At 31.6% G+C, this 20,920-nt stretch overlaps 2 protein-coding genes across 2 annotated transcripts; both read left to right on the top strand.

Annotated features, from left to right (window-relative positions):
- Window positions 1–282: 282 nt before the first annotated feature.
- LOC130667397 (neprilysin-2-like) lies at window positions 283–8,044 on the top strand. The gene is made up of 7 exons (XM_057468932.1): window positions 283–383; window positions 2,744–2,883; window positions 3,814–4,074; window positions 5,576–5,781; window positions 6,260–7,238; window positions 7,318–7,568; window positions 7,644–8,044. Coding segments are annotated over exons 1-7 (2,172 nt in total). The 5' UTR covers window positions 283–381; the 3' UTR covers window positions 7,977–8,044.
- A 2,941-nt stretch (window positions 8,045–10,985) lies between these two features.
- LOC130667398 (uncharacterized) lies at window positions 10,986–16,944 on the top strand. Its single transcript, XM_057468933.1, has 7 exons — window positions 10,986–11,596; window positions 11,664–11,808; window positions 14,378–14,515; window positions 14,579–14,802; window positions 14,868–15,094; window positions 15,153–15,647; window positions 15,839–16,944. The coding sequence occupies exons 1-7, from the start codon at window positions 11,048–11,050 to the stop codon at window positions 16,188–16,190; spliced, it is 2,130 nt and encodes a 709-aa protein (XP_057324916.1). The 5' UTR covers window positions 10,986–11,047; the 3' UTR covers window positions 16,191–16,944.
- The last annotated feature ends 3,976 nt before the right edge of the window (window positions 16,945–20,920 follow it).

The following is a 20,920-nucleotide window of genomic DNA, read 5'->3' on the forward strand; positions in this document are numbered from 1 at the left end:
CAGGATTACTCGAAATAGCAGAGTAATATTCGTCAAAAAATTCTTTCCATGTTCAAGTGTTTTTAATTAAACGATTACAGGTCTACTTGACTTAACACTGATTTAGCCACGTTCAAAGATAACCATATTGGTCATAGATAATATATATTTAGAACATCAGTCACACGTAGATAATAAAATCATCCATTCTTATATACATAATCTACTAAAATTCAATAATTGCCTTTTAATGATAGATTATTTGTACTGATAACAATAGAAGTTTTGTAACGGAAAAATAATATTAAGAATTAGTGCTTCAATACATCGAAATCGACGTCGGCTATTGTCATCGCAAGTATTAACATAATATATTTTTAAGCTTCTGTGACTGTTTTAAATATGTAAGTATTTTTGCAAATATGTATTAATAATGGAATTGAATTTGATGATCGTTATAGAATTTGTTCTCTATTGATTTATAATAAATTATTTTTTGAATTTTTTTTCTTACACGGAAATAAGATTATAGGAACTTTTCTTATGCATTATAGAAATAGTTACCATACACGGAGAAAAAAAATATTGTTCTCAGAAGTATACTGTATAGTTACAGTAACAATACGCTATAGTTATCTACTAGATTGTTACTGCAACGATCTACTGTATCGTTCTGACAACAATACGGTGGATAGCTATGAGATCTATACAGTATCGTTCTGAGCCCTATCTGATGTCACGCACATTGGAAATTATATGAGATATTCAAAAACCTTTATCATACATAAATAAATGATAAGCAAATAACTTTGATTAAATAAAATAATTTATAAAACTGATTTATTAGTTAGTTATAGTCTAAATAAATTTTAAATATAAATAGAAATATATCTTTTAATTTTTTTGAATTTATTTATTAGTAATTTAATGTTAAATTAAATAATAACTCAGATCTCATTTGTTTATTAATTATTTTTCTTCTATTCACGTATCACATTTAAATTATAAAACATCGACTAAATATAATACTTAGATTTTTGGTTGTATATTTGATTACAACAAGCATAAAAAAACACTTATCAATAAATATATCAACATAGTTATGGAGATTCTAATCTGTTAATTTATTAATTACCCGTGGGTCCATATTCCAGCATCACAATTATTATTTAAACTATTTTTTTTTATTAAGCGTCTGCTAGCAACAATTATACAATATTCAAAAGTTGGCGCGAAAATGAATGTTTAGTTAGGTTAGACAGTGCCGTGTGAGGTGACGACTGCGGAAAGTTGTATAGGGCTCACAACTATCTAATAGATAGTTACAGGAACGATACGGTATTGTTACCATAAGCGTTCGTATTGTTTTGGTAACGATCTAAGAGTTGCTATACTTTAGATCGTTCGAGGAGCAATATTTTTTTTCCGTGTACACTTATAGGGATGGATTCTATACTATTATGAGAATGATTAATAATAATATCTAGGGTTCATTCCTACATATTATGGGAATCACTCCCATAATAGTATAGGAACTGTTCCACAACAGTTGAAAGCATTTCTACACTGAAAAAAATAATCGCTAGCTGCTAGCGATTTTTTTCGTTAGCAGCTAGCGATTTTTAATCGTTAGCTGCAAGCGATTATTTCGCTAGCGGCTAGCGATTTTTTCTTTAGCAGCTAGCGATTTTTAATCGTTAGCTGCAAACGATTATTTCGCTAGCGGCTAGCGATTTTTTCTTTAGCAGCTAGCGATTAAAAATCGCTTGCTGCAAGCGATTATTTCGCTAGCGGCTAGCGATTTTTTCTTTAGCAGCTAGCGATTATTTCGCTAGCTGCTAGCGATTTTTTCGCTAGCAGGTAGCGATTAAAAATCGCTTGTTGGAAGCGATTTTTTCACTAGCGGGTAGCGATTAAAAATCGCTTGCTGGAAGCGATTTTTTCGCTAGCTGGAAGCGATTTTTTCTTTAGCAGGGAGCGATTAAAAATACTGTTTTTATCATTAAAATATATATATATATATATGAATATATATATATATATATATATATATATATATATATATATATATATATATATATATATATATATAAATATATATATACAAAAATACTGTTTTTATCATTAAAATATATATATATATGAATATATATATATATATATATATATATATATATATATATATATATATATATATATTTTAATGATAAAAACAGTATTTTTAATCGCTCCCTGCTAAAGAAAAAATCGCTTCCAGCTAGCGAAAAAATCGCTTCCAGCAAGCGATTTTTAATCGCTACCCGCTAGTGAAAAAATCGCTTCCAACAAGCGATTTTTAATCGCTACCTGCTAGCGAAAAAATCGCTAGCAGCTAGCGAAATAATCGCTTGCGGCAAGCGATTTTTAATCGCTAGCTGCTAAAGAAAAAATCGCTAGCCGCTAGCGAAATAATCGCTAGCCGCTAGCGAAATAATCGCTTGCAGCTAACGATTAAAAATCGCTAGCTGCTAAAGAAAAAATCGCTAGCCGCTAGCGAAATAATCGCTTGCAGCTAACGATTAAAAATCGCTAGCTGCTAAAGAAAAAATCGCTGGCCGCTAGCGAAATAATCGCTTGCAGCTAACGATTAAAAATCGCTAGCTGCTAACGAAAAAAATCGCTAGCAGCTAGCGATTATTTTTTTCAGTGTATAATTATAGGAACTGCTCCCATAATTTATGGTCGATTCTATAATTTTCTTTCTATGTATTATATTAAATTACAGGAAAAAGTTATGGGTTGTCTCGCTTGCAATATGTGTTTCAACGATAACAGCCGAAAATTTGAATAATACGACAATACACTCATCCAGAAAGAAGTCAGATTGTACGACTCGAGAATGTGTAAAGGATAATTTGGAATTCGGTAGAAACTCATAAACACTTTTGATTATACAATTTACCCGACTAGAATTTTTTATGAGGATCTGGCAGGGTTCTTCTCAGGCTAACCTTAATTCAAATAAGGGCCAGATCGGGATATCCTGACGAGAAATTGATGTGGATGTAACGCTAATGACCTATGAGGTCCTTATCAGAATTACTTTATCGGGTCCTTACCAGGATATCTTCATCAAATCCTTATCAGGGTTGCCTTATTAGAAATAATTAAAAAAAAAATACAAAATTTCGAAAAAGAAAGAAGGAAATTTAAATTGGATCTGGAATGTGATCTACTGTATTAGAAGCATTACTCAGAGAAAGCAAACATTTTTTTTTTATTGATGGCTGCTGGGCTCGAACCTGCATTACGTATGTGATTGTGTAAGTGTAAATAGTATATATATTGTGATATCTAAGAATAACTGATGAAGGAATAAAAAATCCTTGATGCAATGATTGATGTACTCTTTGTATAAATACATTATTGTTCTGTACTTTGTTCGATTTTTAGCCGGTATATAAAATATTAAAAGGGATAGGAAATTTTAACGGCCAGATGAGTTACTACATTATGACCCCATGAAACTTCAAGCAAATCAAGAAAAAATTCCTTTTGGAACTTTAACAAAAACATTTGGAATAAATTTTAGCTCGATAAGCAAGCGAGAATGCTACCCTGGTGTAGTCTTGAAAGGAATTCGTCAGGTTGACCTGATAGCAAATCCCTTTTTTTTTTTTTTTTTTATAAGGATATCCTAATGTGGTCCTGATAAGGAACTTGTCAGGTTTGCCCTTTAAGGCAAATCTTATTGAAACCTGAGAAGGTCTTCATGGTATTTCAGGCAAATCAGGTCAAAATTCTAGTCAGGTTGTTATAACGAAATTTAAATCATTTATAATATTATTATTTCAGAACTGGCTTTACTTTATAATATGAACGCGAGCGTTGACCCCTGTGACAATTTTTATGAATTCGCTTGCGGTAATTTTGATAATGTTCCTGATGATCATGTACAAACTGTAGATCATGATTTTGGTTACCCAGTAAAATCTGTATACATGAAAATTATATATTTAATAATAAATGATCAATTGGATTCTCCCAAGCAATTTAATTTCCTCAGAGACTTCGTGATCTCTTGTGAAAACTTGGACTTCTATAACAACAATATAGGTAATTATATATTTTCGATTTATCCATGCGTGGATTATAATTTAGTGTATATCAAGAAAAAAAAACTAATAATTTTAGATTTTTTAGGTCTCATAGACTTAAACGATTTTCCGGGACCTAAAAAAAATCCTACAAAATAAGCTTGATATCTCGAAAATTGAGCTGTTGCTTATTCATTTTATTTTCCCGTTGAAAAGACAAGTAAAAAATTTTTATTTTTCGATTGTTTCTCGAATACAAAATGAAAATTTCTTTTTTTCCCAATTTTTACTTTCATAATTTTATGGAAAATCAAATTTCCAACGAATATATCTTAAATAGTTATGCTCGTAACTATCTCACAAAAAGTTACAAGCATCCCTATTTCAAGAAAAATAAAATTTCCAACTTCCCGCTCAGAAAATCGATGATTGTCGAAAAATTCGGGAAGTTATAGTTTCCAAACCCATTTTCAAAAATCGGGTTTTCATCAGATTTCGACGTTTTCAGGTCCTTGGAAGCTATTCTGACCATTTTAAGAATGATGTCCGATTGTCTGTGTGTGTGTGTGTGTGTGTGTGTGAACGGTCTATAACTTTTTTACGGATCCCGGAAAAAATAGACCTGGAAAAAATAGACCCAGAGAAAATGGATCAGCAAGAATAGACCAACTACCGTCCAATTTCACTTACGTACTGTCTAAAAATACAGAAAAAAACCTGTGTTCGGAATAGCCTACCATGTGGCATGTTATTGTGCTGCACGCTTATTCCTTATTCTATCCCACCTATTTCTATACACTTATCCACGTTGTTTCACTTATCTCTGCTTTTGCTAAAGTATTTGAGATGTATCTGGCATATCAGCTTTTGCTTTACTTTCAACCTAATATTAGTGAGTACCAGCATGGCTTCATCAGACGCCGATCAACAGTCACCAATCTTATAACGTACACGCAATATCTTTATGAATGTGTTACTGAAGGTAACCAGGTAGATGTCATTCACACGGACTTTGCCGAAGCGTTCGATAAGGTTGATTTATATTTATTAATTAGCAGACAAAGTCAATTCGGATTACCGTCAATGCTTACCAACTTATTTGTTTCCTATTTGACGAACAGACGCAACGCGGTTATTTTTAATGATCATTGCTCTGCACCATATTGGACACTCTGGAGGTGTTCTTTTTTCTCGAAAGAAATTAATAGACATTGAAAGACATGATATCATCAAATTGTAGAGCCGAGTATGGAGTTCTACATAAAATCGGTAGTCAGCTGAAAAATAGATTTTCCGGGTCTATTTTTTCCAATTGGCCTTTTTACTAATCAGCCGATTTATGTAAATCTTGCGGCAATTGAAAGAGCTTGTTAGCCATCGACTTTCCTGTTAATTGCAGATGATTCGATCAAATAGACTAAGAAATAATTAAGAAATTCGAAACAAATAACATACAGACTCACATACCCACACACATAAATACAGATTTTAGAAGTCCTTCTGAAATTTTAATTATTTAGATTCTAGTGTCAGAGAGGACCAATTGGATGATTTAACTGGAATAATATCTAAATTGGGTGAGTGGCCTGTTGTAGAAGGCCCCAAATGGAACAGCACTGACTTCAATTGGGTTGATTTTGAAGAGAAAGCCGGTTATCTTGGGGTTGGTAAAAGTTATTATTTTCGTGCCGAACTTGATCTAGAGAAAGGAGGTAAGAGCATTCATGTAAGTATCAGTCCAATAATTATTTGATTACAGAAGTAGAGTGGGGGGAGGGTACCCTTAAAATTGTGTAAGACACTGTTTGTCTTGTAGAATGTTTTTTAAACATTCCAAAATCACTTATGCAAATACAATTGAGCATTATTTTAAGATCTTTTGTTGAACTTTTTCAAAAATCGAAAATGCCACTCAAAAAATGTTTTATGATAAAAACTATTAAAAATTTTTATTTCTTTTTTTGCAATCAATAATTTTTTTTCATAGAAATTACTTGTAAGAATATTCAATTTAGTCAAATTTACTTAATTTTCAAAGGCAGCTGAAAATTTCTCTATTCACATTGAATATCACGAAAAAAAAGTATTGATCGTATTTTAGTCTCCGAAAACCGAATATTTTAGTACCCCGTTTACCCCGCCCATTTAAAATTAAAAAATTGCTCGATAACACTTTTTTTCATCTTCTTCATTTCATTCAATAGTTGGATTCACCAAAATTCGAATTTTCATATGAAGACATGAAAAACGACCATAACAATTCTATGATCGATGCTTACCATAAATATATGGTGGATGTCGCGAAGCTTCTCGGTGCCAATGAAACACAAGCGAAAATAGACCTTATGGAATCACTAAAATTCGAATTGAAGCTCATATATATAAGCAACAACAATAACATATCAAATCATGTTAATAACAGTAACAGAATGTCACTAAAAGAAATGAAAGAAACTTGGCCAGGTATAAAATGGCAGAGATTGGTGGCTCTGCCGAACGAAACAACTACGCAACCTTACTTCACAAATGAATCGATAATTTTTGTAAAAAATTGTCATTATGTAACTGAATTAGAAAAATTAAGTAACGAAACTCCCGAAAAAGTGCAAGCGAATTATTTCGTATGGAAGACAATTCAATCATTGATTCCCTATGTCGAATCTAGAACTCTATACAAGCTTCGACTAGCTTATTCTAAGATTAGAAATCCATCAAATGTATCTACGGATGAGTCGTGTTTCAGTCAACTTGAAAATTTATTGCCAAATCTAATGATCTACTATTATTCACGCCGTTATCCGATCGACGGACGAGCCCAGCAAAGTGTCACGAATCAGTTCATTAAAGATATGAAACAGAAATATTTAGATTTTCTGAATAGCACTAGTTGGTTGGATGATAAAACCAAAGATTTGCTGATGGCCGAAATAAATTCTTTGAAATTTGTCGTTGGTTATCCAAGCGAACTTTTCGACGATAAAACATTGGATGCGTATTTCCAAGGCCTTGAAATCACTTCTGAAAATTATTTGAAGAATCATTTGAATCTAAAATTATTCGGTCGTAAAAAACTCACTGAACTATTGATAAGTTCTAAGAATTCATTCGATTGGATGAAGATTATTGGCATAGAGAATCCATTGCACTCTAATGCTTTCAACTTCTTACATTCTAATACTATTGGTATATTATGTCACTATTCCATTTGTTTTGAGTGCTATTTTTTGTTTTATAATTTAAATTAATCGTAGAAAAATTTAAGTTTTAGGTATCGAATTACTGAGAAATTTGTACTTCAGTATTAATCGTTCAGATTACACTAATTTCGCCACGATCGGGACCACTATAGGACATGAAATAGGGCATACTATTGATTCTTCTTCCGATTCCTTCAATAAATTCGGAATCAAAGACAACGGATGGAGTGTATTGGCAGATAAAAAATTCAGTGAAATAAAAGAATGCCTTATTGAACAATACTCAAATTATTCTTATGAAGCAACTGGAAAGAAAGTAGGGGTTATAATGTTATAAAGTAATAAACAGTTTATAAGCCGATTTTTTAATTATTTGATTGCCTACTTGTAGCTAAATGGTTCATTCTATGTGAACGAAAATCTTGCCGACAATTTGGGTATACAAGTTGCTTATTCTGCCTATCAAGACTGGGTCAAAAAGAATGGACCTGAACCAACTTACTCTAGTTTGCCTTACAATTCGAATCAATTATTTTGGATAACGTACGCAAGTAAATGGTGCACATCGAAGTCATCATTACTCAAAGTGAATTCGACCGATGAGCATGCTCCAGTAGATAAACGTGTCATTGGAGTACTTTCAAACAGCCGCGAATTTTCGAATGATTTCAATTGCCCTATTGGATCATCTATGAATCCTGTTAAAAAATGTAGCGTGTTTTAGTAATGATCATCAGAAATTTTCATTAACTTTGCAGGTGACATTCAATTTACTTAATTAAATAATCAAACTATCTATTGACCTGTTCTTTTTATTTCAATACGAATAAATTTAAAATATATACAATTTTCTTTTATTAAAATTTGTTATGTTTTTTTTTTTTTTTTCTTAATTATATTAGTTTATTTTTTATAATTATAAAAGAACCTACTCAAAATATCTCGATTAATAACAAAATAAATATACGTAAATGAATAACAAATAAAAAAAAATCGGTCTATAAGTTGACCCTGCGGGCCAGCTCAAAAACTTCCCCTCGTTGAGCTCGAAAACATTATTGTGAATACATTTTTGAGCTCTTCGAGCTCGCAAATACTTTTGTATGCCATTGTTTTGTAAAAAACCATTTTTCGCATTACTTTCTCCCACGATATCTCGTGAACGAATTAACCGATTTTGATGGTTGAGGTGGCATTCGGCGCGGCTTATAGAGTTTTAGAGCTGATTATATTTTGGAATCAATCCATCGAGCAAATTAAAAGTTATCCAAATAAAACATTTTTGAACAAATTTTATTTTTGAAATATCTCCGAACGCACCCTACTAATTAAGCTCAAATTTTTACGGCTTCAAGATATTAACAAGCCGCGTCGAATGACACCTCAAAGATCAATATCGGTTCATCCGTTCAAGAGTTATGAATATTTACATACATACATACGTACGTACGTACACACATACATACACTCGGACATCATCGTGAAATTAGTCAGAATAGCTTCCTAGAACCTCAAAACGTCAAAATCTGATAGAAATTCGGTTTTTGCAAATCGGACCGAAACTAATAACTTCCTGAATTTTTGAAAATTTTCAATTTTCTGAGCGGGAAGTTAAAAATTAAATTGAATAATTCAGGCTTACCAATTAGCAAAAACAAATAACAGCTGTACTAGGATGATAATGCGCAAGCGCCCCTGGTGGCATGAATGTACGTATAATGTATAGATATATCACTACCCATGTTAATTTTACATAGATATAAATATATAGATATAGTTATACAGTCTTTTTTATTCTTTTATTCATTGTAATTAAACGACACTAAGTTACCTAGCCATTCGCAATAGGAGACCTACAATTCTTTCAAAGAATTAAAAAAAAAATATTTAATTCAATTACTGCATTTTTTCGCAAGTTACAATGTATACGGGTTTCATACTTGACGGACAGGAAATTTTTTAACTTCCCGCTAAGAAAATTGAAAATTTTCAAAAATTCGAGATGTTATTGGTTTCGGTCCGATTTGCAAAAACCGAATTTCTATCAGATTTTGACGTTTTGAGGTTCTAGGAAGCTATCCTGACTAATTTCACGATGATGTCCGAGTGTATGTATGTGTGTACGTACGTACGTATGTATGTATGTAAATATTCATAACTCTTGAACGGATGAACCGATTTTGATCTTTGAGGTGTCATTCGACGCGGCTTGTTAATATCTTGAAGCCGTAAAAATTTGAGCTTAATCAGTAGGGTGCGTTCGGAGATATTTCAAAAATAAAATTTGTTCAAAAATGTTTTATTTGGATAACTTTTAATTTGCTCGATGGATTGATTCCAAAATCTAATCAGCTTTAAAACTTGATAAGCCGCGTCGAATGCCACGTCAACCATCAAAATCGGTTCATTCGTTCAAGAGAAACCGTTGACGAAAGAATTAAAAAAAAATTTTTTTTCGGTTTTTTTGAAATTTCTCAAAAACGACTGGATAAATCAATTCCAAAATTTGATCAGCTTTAGAACTTGATAAAACACGCCAATTGCCACCACAACCGTCTTAATCGGTCAATTCGTTTACGAGGTATCGTTGATTAAAAAAATAGTGAAAAACGTTTTTTTTTCGGATATCTACAAAAAAATTGAATCATTCGATTTCAAAATCTAATCAGCTCTAAAACTTAATAAACCACGTTGACTGCTACCTTAACCGTCTCAATCGGTCAATTCGTTTGAGAGATATCGTTGGAGAAAAAATAGTGAAAAAACGTTTTTTTTCAAAAACAACAGCATACAAAAGTATTTTCGAACTCGAAGAGCTCGAAAACGTATTCACAATAATGTTTTTGAGGTTCTTGAGCTCGAAAACAGCGGGAAGTTTTAGGGCTGACGCAGGGTCAACTGATAGACCGATTGTTTTAACTATTTTGATGTTTTTTCCGTTTTTATTAAAATAAATAAAGTTTTGAAAAGTGTGGAACTAATCTCCATTAAATTATCTTCGAAATAGTATGCAAAATATCTTAATTCCGCGAACTAACATGGGTATAGTAATGGAAATAGTTGCCGAAGTGAGGTGAAAAAAATTTTTCGATCGTAAAGCACACTCTGACGCTTCGCATCATGAGTCGTGCAATTATTGAATATAATATGTTGACATTGAAGTGAATAAATATTTTTAACTTGCCGCTAAAAAAATTAAAAATTTTCATAAATTTGGGGAGTTAAAATATAAAATTTCTTTTTATAAATTTTTGGGGGTACCCCGTTTTGCCTACCCTACCCCTCTCCCTTCCTCTATGTTTTGGAGTGAATATTACCTAGCATAAATATTAAATGCTGTGAAGCAGCAAAGTGTGTGCACATTCAAGACATAATACATATAATACGGTGAAGATAAGGAATGAACTTTCTCAATCAATGGTTTATGAACAAATTACGAAAATGAATGGATTGCTTAAGGTACGAATGATATTACAAATATTTAGCATCAATCATATAAATGAATTCATTCGTTTTAATCTAATTTCTTTGAAATAGTGAAACGTTTTATCATTAACTACTTATTACGTTGTTAAGTAATTTTTTATTTTTATGTTACAATGAACTGATGACTATTATCATAATTTCGCTAATTGCTTTTCGATAAACCATGGTCATAGAAAATAATTGTTTAGATAGCGGCATCCACGTCAGTAATAACTAACTATTATAATTTTTTAAATTAATACAGCGATGTAATATATACTACAGTTGAAGGTGAATGTTTTGAGTACAAGCAAGTGAAACACTAATAAAATGTTTAAAATAATTTCATTATTATTTCTGTTACTCGGAACTGAAAATATAATTGCATTAGATCTTCCAATAGTATCAGACATCCAGGACATAATAAGTCTTGCCCACGATATATCAGATTTAGCATCTGGAAATGTACCTCTGGTAACATCTATCTTCGGAGGAAGTTCTGTAGACCCTACGATCGCGAAATTAAACGGACTATCAACTCAAATCGAGGAGCTAACAAAGTTATTCAACGTCAAAATGGATGCCGCGCTGTCACAAATATTGAACAACGTGCCCCGTGACACTGATTTTAGGACACGTATGGGCCAGCTGCACAAATATATAACTCGTATCAACGGTCAATTTGATGATTATCGGCGTCTACTGAAATCCGCAAGTGAATATAATCAATACAGTATTGACCAATTTATACATGCTGCTACTTCTTCACAAGATGGTGACCTGCCAGAAATATTAAATCAAATCCATCGACTATTTATAACACAGCAATCTGATGATATACAAGGAGGTCTTTTGGACCTTGCAGTTCCTATTTTTAAAGTAATGACTCTTAAAATAAATAAATTAATTAATCATTTTATCTATTTAATTATAAATTTTACTTCAGGATATGAAACCAGCATCTTTATGCGGCCGCACTAAATCACAGCAGCAACGTGTTTATGATATTTATCGAACGATTATTTTTACAGAAATAAAAGGATATATAATGAATTCTTATTCTTATGGTCTATTATCTATTTTTAGTAACAGTAAGTTATAGAAATAGAGTATAATTTTTTTTTTATTATTTATGGCAATGTTATTAGTACGTTGGTTACATAGAGACTGCTGCTTATAACCATCAGACTGGTGATACTGTGTTGGTCCTTCGAGCCACATATTAAGCGTAAAACCGACGGATAATACTAAAATATTATTCTATAAATAAAATCGACCAGTCCTGATAGAAGACTAATCAATTTCAGAGTCAAAATTTAAATGGTAGATTGAACGTACAAGACGTTGAAAACGTAAATTCAACCTTGAAAGACGTAAATAGTCGTAAAACGTATTTTAGACGTAGTTGAAGTACGAAAACGTAAATAAGACTTGCGTAATCGTAAATCGTAGATACCCGCATGAAAAAACTTTATATGTGAAAACATATATGATAGAATATATGAATATTATAATGTGATATATTGTACAATATATAAAATAATATTTATATTTTTGCCGTATTAATATATGATAATATATTGAAAAAAAATATATTGCTAGAATATATTATCAATATATTTATCAATATATGACTTTTTATGTATGTTTTACATATATATTTTAATATATCTTTTTTATATTGATATATTATATTGAAAGTAGTATATTAATTAATATATAGTATTTTTTATATATTTTATATATGTTTTCCAATATATTGTAAAATATATGGCACTTTTTTTACTTATCTTAGGTTATTGCCAGTAAATATAAGGCCAATGAAAAGAAGGAGAAAAAATAATAAATTTTACTTTTTTTTGTGGAATTGTGTAGAAATTGAAAAAGAATATTAAAAAAAAAATTTCAATATATTGCGAAAAATATAAGTTTTGATATACTGGAAAAATATAATTCCAATATACCGCGAACCATATATTTAATCATATAAATTCTTTCATATATTATCAATTATATAGAGACCATATACCACTAATTATATGAGTCAAAATATACGGATATATATATCAAGTTTATTATATTATACTTATAAATTATATACATTAGGGTGATCCAAAAAAAAAACAAATTTTTTTTTTTATCTTCCAAACAGGTTCAAAAGTTTCATTTAGATAAAAAAAGACGCCTGTGAAAATTAGAGCTCTTAATATTAACATTAAGAGGTTCCTCATCGCACTTTTCTATTTTCCATAAGAATAACATAGGAAAAATTTTTTTTACGTCTTCTGAATTGTATAAGTAGCTAACGATGCGTCATAGGAATAATTGACAGGCATATTTTTGTAGGGAATTGAATGCTCTACAAAAAAAGATTCCTATCATTCTTTGAGGAATCTATTCGTTCAAAAGTTATTTGAGGTTGAAGTCGAATTCATATTAAATTTTGAGATTTTCTTACTTTTCCGGCGAAACTATCAGACTTATTACAAAATATCATTGAACCTTTTTTGTAGACAATTTCATTTCCTAAAAGTTATTTTTAATAAAGTTTTTTCGAATTCCGCATTGTTTTCTAGTTATTTTTATATTAGTGTCAAGCTCTTAAAATCGATCAGAAGACTATTTTTTTATGAGCATGTCATTAAAATAAAAATAACTAGAAAACAATGCGGAATTCGAAAAAACTTTATTAAAAATAACTTTTAGGGAATAAAATTATCTACAAAAAAGGTCCAATGATATTTTTTAATAAGTCTGATAGTTTCGCCGGAAAAGTAAGAAAATCTCAAAATTTAATATGAATTCGACTTCAACCTCAAATAACTTTTGAACAAATTGATTCCTCAAAGAATGATAGGAATCTTTTTTTGTAGAGCATTCAATTCCCTACAAAAATATGCCTGTCAATTATTCCTATGACGCATCGTTAGCTACTTATACAATTCAGAAGACGTAAAAAAAATTTTTCCTATGTTATTCTTATGGAAAATAGAAAAGTGCGATGAGGAACCTCTTAATGTTAATATTAAGAGCTCTAATTTTCACAGGCGTCTTTTTTTATCTAAATGAAACTTTTGAACCTGTTTGGAAAAAAAAAAAAAAAGTTTGTTATTTTTTGGATCACCCTAATATACATACTATCCATATATGATAAGAATATATTGAGCATTATATGAGATAATATATATAGAAAAATACAAAACATTATACACAAGTAAATATATTATGATAAATATATAATCCAATATATGTAAAAAACATATATTTTTCAATATAGATATTTTTGCCGCTATATATTTGTCACATATTCACCATATATTTTTTTATATACTTTTAACAATATATAGCTTTTCCATGCGGGTACTGATGCCCAGTTTCTCGAGCTTCTTTGGGTCTTACAGACTACCTAGAAGCTTGTAGACAAAAATGTTTCCGGTATAGTTTAATAGTTTTAGTGCCAGTTTTGAAAGGTTGTATCTACGATTTACGATTACGCAAGTCTTATTTACGTTTTCGTACGTCAACTACATCTTTGATAGGTTTTACGACTATTTACGTCTTCAAAGGTTGAATTTACGTTTTCATCGTCTTGTACGTACAATCTACGATTTAAATTTCGACTCGGGTTAATTGATTAATAATGAAAATAATTTAATATAGCAACTTTTATAAAAGAAGCAAAAAGATCTGAAGAGAGACTTCTAAAAGCCGCTTATGATTATATGTCAGCTACTAAAGAAGCGTTAAAAACGATACCTAGAGAAGTAATTGTTTGTGATCCACCAAAACACATTAATGGTAAGTTATTGTTCAAATAAATCAGTATAAAAAATTTAACAAGCACATCATGTGTTTCAATAGGTGAAACATTTGTGGAAATGTTCCGCGCAATCCAAATGACGATGGGACATGAATATATGTTACGTTCTGATGGAAGTTGTGGTGGTTCCTGTAGTGACATTGATACATCGACGATCTATCGTGAATATGAGAGTTTTCAAAAACGAAAATGGTACCCAGAGAATCCATGCCAGGGAAGGCTGAACGAATGTTGGGACCTGAATTACGTTGAGTTTTGTGAAATGGTAACCGAGTATTCAATAAATAATTATGTTATACTCAAAAACTAATTCCATTGAAAATTCTGCAGCCCGGTGAATTCAAAGAACGCCTGATTTATGTGAACAATTATGACAACCGCACTTATGGCAGCACCGAAAGCTGTTGGTTCGGTAAAAAGGGTTCACTTAACAAGTTAACAATTGGTGCATCCAAGTGTAACCCTTGTTTATGTCAATGTATAGAAGACAAAGCCGAGTCAAAGGCTGATCGCACACTGAGTTTCTTACGACAACGAACGGATGTTGATAAAAATATGTGAGTTAAAAATAAAAATTCAAACGAATCCGTCTATTATTTTGTTTTTAATCACTAGGGTACTGACTGGTATACGATTTATTAAGAAAAATAAGGTTATTCATTTGCAAATCGAGCAGGGCAAGCTAATCAAAGATGGTCGTATTGAAAACGGTACCACCGAATGGCTGCCCGTTGACGAATTAAAGTATGATGCAAAAGCTAAGGGTGGAGCTTTCGTAAGAGTTGTTGACGATAAAGAAATACCACTAAAGAAAGACGTAGATTACGCGTTTATAACCGATACGCTTCGCTACTTTGATCTAGACGATGTCATCGTTCCAGAACCGAATCATGTCATTACAGGTGTAAGGTTGAAACTCGGGATGTATTCTGGAGACATTCAACTGGAAATCCGGGTAACAAGGTTCAATTTTACAACTGGCTTATTAATTCCACTGGATTCGAAAATAATAAGGGATCTTGACAAAAATAATGAAAAGATATCTTCAGAATGGTTGTCTCCGGATTCGCTTTTGATGTTTAAAACTGTAAACAGAGCTGCACTATATCGGTATTACAGCTTTGAAAATATATTTCATAACTTATTGTCCTAGGAGATTAACGAACGATTTACGATAGATGTTAACCGCTCAAGCCTTCGGCTTGTGATGTCAACTTATAAGTTTTAGAACTTGATCGTGTCGTAGTTCATAAACTTTCCAAATTATTGCCTTAAAATTGAAATTGTTATTTATTTTATAGAACAGTCGTTGACGTCAAAGGCAAATCGGATCCTCAAAAAAGTTATAATAATATTCCCGACTCAGAAAGTTATTCACGAGTGATGCTAACTCATTCGAATGTTACTGACGATGTCGGACAAAGTACGATTCCGTACTTTGATATTCAGCCAGTCTTCCCAATACCTAGAGTCGCATTGGACGGGATTGGGCTTTACCACCGCGGCAACGGAGAATCTGGAGGATTTTTGAGTCTTAAAGTTATCACTCACGACATTTCAAAATATTTGAATCCTGATATGAAATCGGGCATGTTAACTACTGAAGAAATAAAGGACATTGAAGAGGAGATGGAGTTTTCAGAACTGGAATAAATGTTTCTGCATTAGTTCACAATTAAAGTAATTTTAAACCAAAATTACTTGTAATCTTGCATTGGATGTTAACTGATCTCTCATTAAATTTTTGAACAAAAAATTTGATAAATTTTCAATTATTACCATAATTTTAAAATGATATTCAAGCAGCTCTCAAAATACATGATTTTTTTAACTTCCCGCTAAGAAAATCGATGATTTTCAATGATTCGGGAAGTTATGGTTTTCACCCCGATTTTCGAAAACCGAGTTTTCATCAGATGTTGACATTTTGAGGTCCTAGGAAGCTATTTTGACTATTTTCAGCATCATGCCCGAGTGTCTGTATGTATGTATGTGTGTGTGTGTGTGTGTGTGTGTGTGTGTGTGTGTGTGTGTGTGTGTGTGTGTGTGTGTGTGTGTGTGTGTGTGTGTGTGTGTGTGTGTGTGTGTGTGTGTGTGACCGGTCTATAACGTTTTAAATAATGAAGCAATTTGGATGGTTAAGGCGGCAATCGAAAGAGCTTGTTGGCCATTTGTTGACTTACTGTACTTCCCTAGCTGTGTAATATACTATTTTTCATACCGATGCCAAAAGTTCGAATTCTGTCCCTAATTCGCGGGATGAAAGTGTTACATTTTAGCCCGAATAATAAAATTTAAAAAAAAGATAACCAGCTAAATATAAAAAAAAAAGTTATGTTTTTTCCCGGCTGTCAAACTTCATTGACAAGTTCAACCTACCCCAAGCTAATCCGTTACGTACTTGTTCACAATATCATATGTAAAGTGAAATTGAAATTTTATGGTATTGTAATTCCTCAATATTATGATATTTTTATAGTGAAGTATATTTATAAATAAATTAATAGAAAAAATTATTTTGTTTAATGATCTATCTCGTCTTTTTTAACATATAATAATAATTATTAATTGTAAGATTATCAATTTTAGGGCTTCACTCAAGATCGAGATTGTATTGGTCTTGTCTTGACCTCGTCTCGATTTGTCAAGACAAGACCAAGACGATATTATAGATCGCAATTCAAGACCAAGACCAATATCATTAAAAACATCTCGCTAAGTCTTGACAAGACATAAAAAAATAAGTATAAGTATATGAGAATTACTTGTAATAAGACTCCATGCTTTCAGAAAGATTATTAATTAATTATAATAATGTTTATTGGGTTAAAAAGTTAAAACATTTTAGAAGTACTTGAAGCGATCAAGTATATTTATATAAGATTTAAAAAATAATAAATTTTTCCTTTATTGAAAAAAAAATTCTCAACTGTGTGTTGTATTATGACTGATATTAAGAAAATTTCAGGTTATTGAAGACCAAGACGAGATCTTGACGAGACAATACAAGACAATATTATTAATAACTTATTTTTCGAAATCGATGCAAGACTTACATTTTGAAGTCAAGATCAAGACGAGATCAAAGCTTTCGAGATCAAGACAAGACTTTCCCAATCTTGTCTTGTCTCGGCTCGAGTGAAGCCCTAATCAATTTACATTTTTCGAATTTTACGTCACTCAAAATCATTGATTTTATTGCATCCAGCATTACATTTGAATCGTTTATTTGAGAATCCCCATAAGTCATGTTATTTACGAAATTTTGCCTCTCTGTATATCTTTCGACTTTTTACCAAATCTTTTTTGGCTTCTCGATCCTTCCTATCTCTGAACTTCCTCAGTTTTTTTTTTCACTTCTTTTCTCGCTGCTCTACATTTCTCGTTGAACCATTTTTTCCCTCTTTTCTTCTCAATAAGACAATTTATAGATAAATTGAGAAAAATATAGATAGCCCGAACCTTGGTCAAGTTCAAAGATGAGCCCCATCGGTCGATTAGTTTAGCAATTGTGGGTGTTTAAAATTTATTTTGATTTTCATAAAATTGAGTTTTCTGGCTTTACCCTTAAATAACTTTTGAACCGAAAATGATAATTTCGTAAAAAGTATCTAAAAATTTGGACGATTAGCTTTACTTTTCACTGTAATACTTGATTTTTTTAAACATCTCTTCTAACAATTTGATCCCGAGTCAAAATTATAACAGTAGTTTGAGCCTCCAAAGCCTCAGTTATTTTGATGTTGGGCTTGCCGCTGAATGTAATATGTTATTCAAGTCCTCAATACCCTAAACGAAGCGCATGGAAGACTTGATCACCTTTTTAAAAACAATTTTAACCCTCAATGGCCTACCATACTTTTAACCTGTAACTTCGAGTGAACCCAATTCTTTAGTATGATATTATTGTTATAATAATATTTGCGTTCTAAATACATAAAGATATTTCCAACTGATCGTGAGCATCCAAGTAGCAGTGCGGCAGTGGTTGTGCTTCATATTCGTAAGGTCGTGGTTTCGAATCCCGGCGGCAGCAAATTAGTTTTCAATAGTTTTTTTAAAATTCTTCGGCAGTTTCCGTTTTCCAATACATCGTTTGTATTTATTGGTCACATATAATAATTAATTAATCATATATTAATAAGTCAGAGGCTCTAATTATTTAATTCGAATTTCGAATGGCATAGTTCTATTCTATTCGAACGCCTACTCGTATAACTTTAGCTATTATTATTAATATTTTAAATTTTATTATTTTTCAACTCACAACAAAACATTTATTACTAAGAAATTATTTTTGAAATTTCTAAATTTCAAATTTCTTTCGATCATGGTGGCCATTTCTAATAAGTGGTCCCCTTTTCCCTTCTGTTTCTTTACCAGTTGTACACGATCCGATGAGAGTCTTTCTCGATCTATAAATTTAGGCTCTGGACGCTTATTTTACCTTTTTAAAAAGATGATTTGAACCTAAACTTGGTAAAAGCGGGCAAAATTACCATATTTAGGTTCAAATCACCTTTTTAATGCATGGATCTTCATATTCTAAAAAGATGATTCGAACCTCTTTACTCTCGTGTAGGATTTGGAGGCTCAAATCACCTTTTTAATTTTGACTCGGGATGATATCGAAAATTTCACAAAAAATCAAAAAAGCTTTTTTTTGCAGCTTAGTCTTCGAATAACTTAAGTGTTTTTCTAATGCAACTGCAGTGTTTATGCAAGTAGCAGTGGTAGTACATTAGAGTTATTATTATAGATTTAGATTATTTTAAAATAAAAATTAAATGCCCTGTGTCGTAGTAATCATGAGCTTTCAATGAATAGCATATATATCTACACCATTAGAAGTGTAATCGCTCTAATTCACACGGTTAAAAATTTAACATGGTGCGTCGTGTAATTTTCATATGGGCAGTATTGAAAATTTCAACACCAAATCACTCACATAACATCGTGAATTCAAAATTTTTTACGGTTTATCATTTTTATAATAATTGTATTATACATCCTACAATACACCACATTGGATGGTGTGAAGTCTCTGTAACTAGTCACGAGATATCAAGAGTATCTTTTTCCTGCCACGTCTCGTACCACCAACGCGTATATCTTCTGTAAGGTTTTCCTGCTGGCACAGTGTTAGCCGTGACACAACTTTGATTAATGATCTCATCGGAGAGCCTTACACAGTATAATTCCCCTCTTTCTTATACTCCACCTTTCGCTAACATACGCTATTTTGCTTTTCTTTTCATTTTATTTTTTACGCTCTCTTCTCATTTTGATATACTTTGGCTTCATTTTTTTTATTTATTCTATTCTATCGCACTGCAACCACTCAACTGGATATATTTACTTTTAAGAAGACATGTGAGGCAGTGAACATAAATTTCGCTTTTTTTAGAATGATAATGAATTGTATTGAACAAAATTTCCTTTAAAACTTTAAAGAAGGACTTGAAATTAATAATAAGTTTACACACTACCAAAATAAATTAATATCAACTCTTCATTTCCAATCATTACATTACTTGAGTTCCGTAAAATCAAGAATGTCGTTTTTGTAAAAAAAAAAAACGGGCTCGAGTACGAACTATCAAATATACACTACTGGAAAAAATTAAAGGACCAAAAAAAAATTCCAAATTTTTGGGCGATTTTCAACAGACCGTAACTTCGAGAAAAATGGTCGTACAAAAAATGAAAAAAAAGGAAATTGTAGCTCCAAGTATCTACTTTTTGGGTTAGAACTTCAAAATTTTTTAGCGTCAGCTGTTTTTGATTAATCTTAGAAAAACCAATGACAAAAAAATTAAATATTTTTTTAACTTCCCGCTAAGAAAATTGCAAATTTTCAAAAAAGGGAAGTTATTGGTTTCGGTCCGATTTTCGAAAATCGAGTTTTCATCAGATGTCGACGTTTTGAGGTCCTAGGAAGCTATTCTGACTATTCCCGGGTGGACGTCCGTGTGTGTGTGTGTGTGTGTGTGTGTGTGTGTGTGTGTGTGTGAACTTTTTTTTGTCCGACGATATCTTTGGAACGGATGAACCGATTTGAACGTACTTGGTGGCGATCGAAAGAGCTCACCAAAACTTAGTCTTGATTAGATTTTGGGGTAAATCGGTCATGTAGTTTACAAGTTATACAAAGAATAAGAATTAAAATTTTTTTTTTTATTTTAGTTTTTTATTGATTTCTCAGAAACGACTTATACGATCAACTTCAAAATCTAATCAGCTCGAGAACTCAATAAAACACGTCGATTGCCGCCTCAACCATCAAAATCGGTCAATTAATTCCTGAGATATCGTGGGAGAAAGAAATGCTAAAATCGGTTTTTTTTTAAACAATGGCACATTAAAGTATTTTCGAGCTCGAA

The sequence above is a fragment of the Microplitis mediator genome, chromosome 5 (genome assembly GCF_029852145.1).
Source record: "Microplitis mediator isolate UGA2020A chromosome 5, iyMicMedi2.1, whole genome shotgun sequence".
Taxonomy (NCBI): Eukaryota; Metazoa; Arthropoda; class Insecta; order Hymenoptera; family Braconidae; genus Microplitis; species Microplitis mediator.

What these genes read in the sequence shown, in the direction of transcription:
- LOC130667397 (XM_057468932.1), top strand. An exon ending in AAGGAGGTAAGAGCATTCAT is followed by an intron (nt 5,782 to 6,259) that starts GTAAGTATCAGT and finishes TTCATTCAATAG; the next exon opens with TTGGATTCACCAAAATTCGA. An exon ending in CTTACATTCTAATACTATTG is followed by an intron (nt 7,239 to 7,317) that starts GTATATTATGTC and finishes GAAAAATTTAAG; the next exon opens with TTTTAGGTATCGAATTACTG.
- LOC130667398 (XM_057468933.1), top strand. Translation starts at nt 11,048, where the DNA reads ATGTTTAAAATAATTTCATTATTATTTCTGTTACTCGGAACTGAAAAT. An exon ending in TCCACCAAAACACATTAATG is followed by an intron (nt 14,516 to 14,578) that starts GTAAGTTATTGT and finishes GTGTTTCAATAG; the next exon opens with GTGAAACATTTGTGGAAATG. An exon ending in ACGGATGTTGATAAAAATAT is followed by an intron (nt 15,095 to 15,152) that starts GTGAGTTAAAAA and finishes TTTAATCACTAG; the next exon opens with GGTACTGACTGGTATACGAT.